Source organism: Phyllopteryx taeniolatus, chromosome 21, assembly GCF_024500385.1.
Source record: "Phyllopteryx taeniolatus isolate TA_2022b chromosome 21, UOR_Ptae_1.2, whole genome shotgun sequence".
NCBI classification, from domain to species: Eukaryota; Metazoa; Chordata; class Actinopteri; order Syngnathiformes; family Syngnathidae; genus Phyllopteryx; species Phyllopteryx taeniolatus.
The window spans coordinates 16,471,352-16,480,266 of record NC_084522.1 but is presented as its reverse complement, the minus strand read 5'-3'; the positions used below and the strand labels follow the sequence as shown (position 1 = coordinate 16,480,266).

Here is an 8,915-nt window from a genome sequence, read left to right as displayed (position 1 = left end):
GGGCTGGGCATTATGGCCTAAAATTCATATCATAGTATAAATCGAATCCCTTCACGGTAACGATTTATGTCACGATATTCATCATTTCATCGGCCAACTCATTGGGGTGAAGTCGTCTTGTACCCTTTGCCCAAAAGCAGGCTCAAAACACAATGTTTCCTTCGCAGTACTTAACTGTTGTAGAAGGTTTCTTTGAGCATACAATATTTTTTTCATCCTCCAAACAAGGCGGGCCCAGTTGATGCCAAATTGCTCAACTTTAATTTGAGCTGACAACAGCACTTTCTCCCGAACCTTCTCTTAGTCATTTCGATGTTGACAGGCAAACCTCAGGCAGGCAAGATTGCCTGAAGTTTGTATTTTGTTGTTGTTTGTAAGTATGCAGTTTGTTACCAACTATTTTCTTGTGTACTGGGGTCTCAATAGCTTTCAGATTATGAACACGTTTCAGCTGTGTACTTTGAGGGTGCTCCCTTACATTTGTCGTTAGGATTTTCACACGACAGGGCAATTTCTGGCTGGTCTTCTGATTACAGCATTATTCACCTCCCCCCAATCAACATGTAGTGCTGTGAAAAAGTATTGCCCCCCTTCTCAAATTCTTATATTTTTGCATAGTTTCACCACTTTGTTTAAGCTCATCAAACAAATGTAAATATCAGACAAATATAACCCAAGTGAACTTCAAATGCTGTTTTAGAATGGTGATTTCATTTATTAAGGAAAAAAGTTACCTGGGCCTTTGTGAAAAGGTAATTGCCCCTAAACCTAATAAGTGTTGGGCCATCCTCAGGAGCAACAACTGAAAGTGTTTTCTATAACTGCCGATGAGTCTTTCACATCTCTCTTGAGATATTTTGGCCCACTATTCCTTGCAGAATAGTTTTTTAATTCAGCAAAAATGGAGGGTTTTCGAGGATGAATGGCCTTTTTAAGGTCAGACCACTGCATTTCAGTGGGATTCAAGTCTGGACTTTGACTAGGCCACTCCAAAACCTTCATTTATTTTTTTAAGCCATTCAGAAGTTGACTTGCTTGGTTGTTTCGGATCATCCTGCTGCAGAACCCAAGTGCGCTTCAGCTTGAGGTCATGAACTGATGGCTGAACATTCTCCTTCAGGATTTTCTGTGAAGGAGCAGAATTAATGGTTCCATAAATCACAGCAAGTTGTCCAGGTCATGATGGAATAGGGCAGCCCAAGACATGATACTACCACCACCATGTTTGACTGTTGGTAGGATCTTCTTTTTCTGAAATCTTCTTCTTTTCCTTTGGGCTTGTCCCTTTTGGGGTCGCCACAGCGTGTCATCCTTTTCCATGTAAGCCCATCTCCCGCACTCTCCTCTCTAACACCAACTGCCCTCATGTCTTCCCTCACTACATTCATCAACATTCGCTTTGGTCTTCCTCTAGGTCTCTTGCCTGGTAGCTCCATCCTCATCATGCTTCTACCTATATACTCAATATCTCTCCTCTGGATATCTCCAAACTATCAAAGTCTTCTCTCTCTAACTTTGTCTCCAAAACATCTAACTTTGGCTGTTCCACTGATGAGCTCATTTCTAATCCTATCCAACCTGTTCACTCATAAAGCGAACCTCAATCTTCATGTCCACCACCTCCAGCTCTGCATCCTGTTGTCTCTTCAGTGCCACGGTCTCTAATCCGTACATCATGGCTGGCCTCACCACCGTTTTCTAAACTTTGCCCTTAATCCTAGCAGAGACTCTTCTGTCAAATAACATACCTGACATCTTCCTCCACCCGTTCCAAACTGCTTGGACCCGCTTCTTTATTTCCTTACCAAACTCACCATTGCTCTGGACTGTTGACACCAAGTATTTAAAGTCCTCCATTCTTCCCCCCTCCACCCCTCTCCTTTCCAGTGCATGCCTACACCTTTGTAACTGTTCCTCCACCTGGTCCCTTCACTACAGATCTCAATGTCATCTGCGAACATCATGGTCCATGGGGATTGCAGTCTAGCCTCATCTGTCAGCCTATCCATCACCACTGCAAACAGGAAGGGGCTCAGGGCTGATCCCTGATGCAGTCCCACCGCCACCTTAAATTCCTCTGTCATACCTACAGCACACCTCACCGCTGTTCTGCTGCCCTCGTACATGTCCTGTATTATTCTAACATACTTTTCTGCCAGTCCAGACTTCCGCTACACTACCACAGCTCCTTGCTGGGTACTCTGTGATCGTCTTTCTCTAGATCTACAAAGACACAATGTAGCTCCTTCAGACCTACTATGTACTTTTCCATCAACATCCTCAAGGCAAATAATGCATCTGTGTTATTCTTTCTCTGCATGAAACCATACTGCCGCTTGCAAAACATCTGTCCTGAGTCCAGTCTCCACTTTGCTTTCCCATAACTAGACTTTACACCACTCTGATCGGTGTGATCGGTATCGGCCGATAATTAGCATTTTATGCTGATTGGCTTTCATGTCATCATTCGCCGATCTGATCAATTGACGTCATCGATCGGCTCTGCACAAGACATTTAATTCCGCGTCTTCGTCGCGTATGAATCCAAAAGCTAGTTTATTTCTAGCCTTGTCACGTGTCTTGTGGCGCAGTACTGTAACTATCTGACGGCCAATAAAGTTTTTTCAATCTTGTCGGTGAAAAAACACATCGTTGGTGTGGGACTATTTTGTGGTGTCTCAGACAAAAAACACGTTAAGTTGTTTTGCAGTCTGTGCACAACTGAAGTACGTCGTGGGGAACGTCATCTAAATGCTTCAACACAACAAATTTGATCGGGCACCTGAAGAATGTACACAAGGACGAGCATGCCGCGTTCAAGCAACGCAGCGTGGGGGGAAAGGAAAAAAAAAAAAAAGAAAAGTGTCAAACAGACACAAACTCTGGACAACACCCGTCCATAAAACCGGGACTGTGAGAAAGTTAGAGTAAGCATGTCATTAACAGTATTTGTTAAAGTAATTTAATTACAGTATGTTAGCACCCATTATTTCTTTCATGTTGTAATGTTGATTTGACCCAAACTTATGTCAGTGGCCAATCCTTGATTGCTCCGAGAGGTCATCGATGCTTTAACATTTGTTTAAAATGGTCCATAACGAACACCAAGTTCAAGCATAAGGGTGTCCACACGTGCACTTGGCACCAGGACACCTTAGGTCGCAGTTCGATGATAGACTTTATGGTCGTGTCATCGGACTTGCGGCCGCATGTCTTGGACACTCGGGTGAAGAGAGAGGCGGAGCTGTCAACGGATCACCACCTTGTGGTGAGTTGGCTCCGATGGTAGGGGAAGATGCCGGTCCGACGTGGCAGGCCCAAACGTATTGAGAGGGTCTGCTGAGAACGTCTGGCGGAATCCCCTGTCAGAAGGAGTTTCAACTCCCACCTCCGACAGAACTTTGCTCATGTTCCGGGGGAGGCAGGGGACATCGAGTCCGAGTGGACCATGTTCCGCGCCTCCATTGCTGAGGCGGCCGACCGGAGCTGTGGCCGTAAGGTGGTTGGTGCCTGTCGTGGCGGCAATTCCCGAAACCGTTGGTGGAAACCAACGGTGAAGGATGCCGTCAAGCTGAAGAAGGAGTCCCATCAGGCCTTTTTGGCCTGTGGGACTCCTGAGGCAGCTGATGGGTACTGGCTGGCCAAGCGGAATGCAGCTTTGGTGGTCGCTGAAGCAAAAACTCGGGCATGGGAGGAGTTCGGTGAGGCCATGGAGAAAGACTTCTGGACGGCTTCGAGGAAATTCTGGTCAACCATCCGGCGTCTCAGGAGGGGGAAGCAGTGCACCATCAACACTGTGTATAGTGGGGATGGGGCACTGCTGACCTCGACTTGGGACGTTGTGAGCCGGTGGGGAGAATACTTCGAACACCTCCTCAATTCCACCGACACGCCTTCCCATGAGGGAGCAGAGTCTGGGTTCTCTGAGGCGGGCTCTCCTATCTCTGGAGTTGAGGTCACCGAGGTGGTTAAAAAGCTTCTCGGTGGCAGGGCCCCGTAGGTGGATGAGATTCGCCCAGAGTTCCTCAAGACTCTGAATGTTGTAGGGCTGTCCTGGTTGACACGCCTCTGCAACATCGCGTGGACATCGGGGACAGTGCCTCTGGATTGGCAGACTGGGGTGGTGGTCCCCCTTTTTAAGAAGGGGGGCCGGAGGGTGTGTTCTAACTACAGGGGGATCACACTCCTCAGCCTCCCTGGTGAGGTCTATTCAGGGGTGCTGGAGAGGAGGGTCCGTCGGGAAGTCGAATCTCAGATTCAGGAGGAGCAGTGTGGTTTTCGTCCTGGCCATGGAACAGTGGACCAGCTCTACACTCTTAGCAGGGTCCTTGAGGGTGCATGGGAGTTCGCCCAACAAGTCTACATGTGTTTTGTGGACTTGGAGAAGGCGTTCGACCGTGTCCCTCGGGGTGTCCTGTGGGGGGTGCTTCGGGAGTATGGGTACTGAACCCCCTGATACGGGCTATTTGGTCCCTGTACGACCGGAGTCAGAGTTTGGTCCGCATATCCGGCAGTAAGTCGGACTCGTTTCCCGTGAGGGTTGGATTCTGCCAAGGCTGCCCTTTGTCACCGATTTTGTTCATAACTTTTATGGACAGAATTTCTAGGCGCAGCCGAGGCATAGAGGGGGTCTGGTTTGGTGGCCTCAGTATTGCATCTCTGCTTTTTGCAGATGATGTGGTTCTGTTGGCTTCATCAAGCCGTGACCTCCAACTCTCACTGGAGCAGTTCGCAGCTGAGTGTGAAGCGGCTGGGAATCAGCACCTCCAAATCTGAGACCATGGTGCTCAGCCGGAAAAGGGTGGCGTGCCCTGTCGGGGTCGGGGATGTGGAGGAGTTCAAGTATCTTGGGGTCTTGTTCACGAGTGAGGGAAGAATGGAACGGGAGATCGACAGGCGGATCGGTGCAGCGTCTGCAGTGATGCGGACTTTGTATCGATCCGTTGTGGTAAAGAAGGAGCTAAGCCGAAAGGCGAAGCTCTCGATTTATCAGTCGATCTACGTTCCTACACTCACCTATGGTCACGAGTTGTGGGTCGTGACCGAAAGAACAAAGATGAAAATGAAGCGAAATGAGTTTCCTCCGCAGGGTGTCCGGGCTTTCCCTTAGAGATAGGATGAGAAGCTTGGTCATCCGGGAGGATCTCAGAGTAGAGCCGCTGCTCCTCCACAGACCCCGGGGACGACCCAGGACACGCTGGAGAGACTACATCCTTCGGCTTGCCTGGGAACGCCTCAGGATCCCCCCGGAAGAGCTGGATGAAGTGGCTGGGGAGAGGGAAGTCTGGGCATCCCTGCTAAAGCTACTGCCCCCGCGAGCCGACCTCGGATAAGCGGTAGAAAATGGATGGATGGCTGGATGGATCTTGATGACTTGAGACTTTTGGGAAAATACTCTGTGGTCTGACGAGACAAAAGTTTAACTTTTTGCAAGGTGTGTGTCCCATTACATCTTGCGTAAATATAACACCCCATATCAGAAAAAGTCATCATACCAAAAGTAAAATATGGTGGTGGTAGTGTGATGGTCTGGGGCTGTTTTGCTGCTTCAGGACCTGGAAGACTTTCTGTGATAAATAGAACAATTCATTGTGCTGTCTACCAAAAAAATCTGAAGGAGAATTTCCGGCCATCTGTTCGTAACCTCAAGCTGAAACAAACTTGGCTTCTGCAGCAGAACAATGATCCAAAACACACCAGCAATGCCACCTCTGAATGGCTGAAGGAAAAACAAATGAAGACTTTGGAGTGGCTTGGTCAAAGTCCTGAATTATCCTATTGAGATGCTGTGGCATGACCTTAAAAGACTGTTTATGCTCGAAAACCCACCAATGTGGCTGAATTACAACAATTCTGCAAAGATGAGTAGGCCAAAATTCCTCCACAGGGCTGTAAGAGACAGTTACCGCAAGCGCATAATTGCATTTGTTGCTGTTAAGGGTGGCCCAACCAGTTATTAGGTTTATGAAGCAATCAAATTTCACACAGGGCCATGTAGGGTTGGATTTTTTTCTTCCTTAATAATAAAAAACCTTAATTTAAAAGCTGATTTTTTTCTCTTTTACTTGTGTTGTCTTTGACTAATATTTAAATTTGTTTGATTATGGGAAACATTTAAGTGTGACAAACATGCCAAAAAATAAAAAATCAGGAAGGGCTCAAACACTTATTCACACCACCATATTTACAAGATGTTTCCAATAAAAACAGGAAAAAACAAAATTGTTTGTGAGGTATTCATTTAAACATCATTTTAATCTTTTATTGTGATTTATATGAAGATCAAATCACAGTATACGACCAATTTATGCAAAAATCAAGGTAGAGTAATTCCAAAGGGTTCACATACTTTATTTGATATAGTATTCTCATTCTTCCGCGCAAACTGGTTTTAATGCAGCTGATGGACTTAAAAAATAATCTTGTTACTGAACCAGTATTTCACACGTGCATGTGGTGAGTACGTTATGAATCGATCAACACAAATAAAGCAACTCTCACATTTTTTAAGTAACTAAGATTGTGACTACTTCTTCCAAACCCCCACCCAACCCTACCATTTTCTTCATTCTAGGAATGTACTTGGTTTCTAACTATATCCGTGAGAAGACTGACAGTGTGGTGATCTTCTCTGGAGAAGGCTCAGATGAACTCACACAAGGGTACATTTACTTCCACAAGGCAAGTCCTGTTTTTTAAAAATACATTCATATTTGAAATTAGGGGTGCAAAGATTCATTTTAACAACGATTTGATTCGTATCACAATTCGTGGTTGGCGATTTGATTCAAGGACGATATAGGTTCATTTAGAACAATATGATCCGAAATGCAGGCCGTGCTTTCTCAGAAGCCGCAGGAAGTACATCCTCTGCTGGTCCTTTTTGAGGACGGAGTTGATGTTGGTTGCCCACTTCAGGTACTGAGAGACTGTAATTCCCAGGAACTTGAAGGTCTCGACGGTTGACACAAGGCAGCTGGAACACCCTCCAAGAAGGGTGGGTACTATGAACTGCTGTTTGGTGTTAGGCACAAATAACAGTCAGGACTCGTCCCCCCACCCGAAGGCGGAGGGAAGCTACCCTCTCGTCCACCGGGGTGAACCCCAATGTACAGGCGCTGAGCCGGGGGGCAATAAGTATACCCACACCTGCTCGGCGCCTCTCACCATGGGCAACTCCAGAGTGGAAAAGAGTCCAACCCCTCTCAAGAGGACTGGTACCAGAGCCCAAGCCGTGTGTGGAGGCGAGCCCGACTATATCTAGTCTGAACTTCTCAACCTCACACACCAACTCGGGCTCCTTCCCTACCAGAGAGGTGACATTCCACGTCCCTAGAGCCAGTGCACTAGAGCTAGCGCTTTGTCTGGTCCCTCACCTAGGACCTGCTTGAGCCTACCAGGGGAGTGAAGCCCCAGACAACTTGGCTCCTAGGATCATTGGGACACACAAACCACTCCACCACGATAAGGTGACGGCTCAGGGAGAGGTGCTGGTGTTGCCTCCTTTCAAATGGTATTACAGCTACTTTCTGTTAACCACGTTTCATTTAGTAACAAAAAGTCCAGTTCATAAGTTGTAATGATGTCATTAATCAACATTGATTTATTACCCAGTTACCTGATATTGAAAAGAGCTCATCTCGCAGAGATAATTGGAGACAGGGGATTGATAGATTCACATTTTATCCTCACTAAGTTTGTAGTTTTCATCGAGGATATCCCTGTACTTGGCCGCATTCATCTTTCCCTCGATTGCAACCAGTCGTCCTGTCCCTGCAGCTGAAAAACACCCCCGCAGCATGATGCTGCCACTACCATGCTTCACTGTTGGGACTGTATTGGACAGGTGATGAGCAGTGCCTGATGTTCTCCACACATACCGCTTAGGATTAAGGCCCAAAAGTTCTTTCTTGGTCTCATCAGACCAGAGTATCTTATTTCTCACCATCTTGGAGTCCTTCAGGTGGTTTTTTTTTTTTTAAATCAAACTCCATGCGGGTTTTCATGTCTCTTGCACTGAGGAGAGGCTTCCGTCGGGCCACTCTGCCATAAAGCCCCGACTTGGAGGGCTGCAGTGAGGGTTGACTTTCTAGAACTTTCTCCCATCTCCCATCTCCCGACTGCATCTCTGGAGCTCAGCCACAGTGATCTTTGGGTTCTTCTTTACCTCTCTCACCAAGGCTCTTCTCCCCCGATTGCTCAGTTTGGCCGGACGGCCAGCTCTAGGAAGGGTTCTGGTCGTCCCAAACGTCTTCCATTTAAGGATTATGGGGGCCAGTGTGCTCTTTGGAACCTTAAGTCCAGCATATATTTTTTTTAACCTTCGCCATATCTGGGCCTTGCCACAATTCTGTCTCTGAGCTCTTCAGGCATGATTCCTATTTGCTCTGACATGCACTGTGGGCTGTGAGGTCTTATATAGACAGGTGTGTGGCTTTCCTAATCAAGTCCAATCAGTATAATCAAACACAGCTGGACTCCAATGAAGGTGTAGATCCATCTCAAGGATAATCAGAAGAAATGGACAGCACACGAGTTAAATATGAGTATTACAGGAAAGGCTCTAAATACTTAGGGCTCTGTGATATTTCAGTTTTTCTTTTTTAATAAGTCTGAAAAAAATTCAACAATCCCGTTTTTTTCTGTCAATATGGGGTGCTGTGTGTACATTGAGGAAAATAAAAATAACTTCAAAGATTTTAGCAAATGGCTGCAATATAACTGAAAAATTTAAGGGGGTCTGAATACTCTAAAAAGCATGAGGGGGAAAAAAAAGAAGAATTTTTAAACTGAACTTAAAAACATTCACACATGGTGCTGACGTCACTTCTGTTGGCAATTTATTCCATTTGTGTGCAGCATAATAGTAAATGCTCCTTTACCATGTTTGCTTTGGACTCTGTGCTTCACTATTT

At 46.3% G+C, this 8,915-nt stretch overlaps 1 protein-coding gene across 1 annotated transcript in view; it reads left to right on the top strand.

The window, feature by feature from the left end:
- The window catches only part of asns (asparagine synthetase), a 54,916-nt gene that overhangs the window by 32,984 nt on the left and 13,017 nt on the right, over positions 1–8,915 (top strand). The window contains exon 8 of the mRNA XM_061759881.1: positions 6,575–6,681. Within this exon, the coding sequence (XP_061615865.1) occupies positions 6,575–6,681 (107 nt within the window). The remainder of the gene's footprint in view (positions 1–6,574; positions 6,682–8,915) is intronic.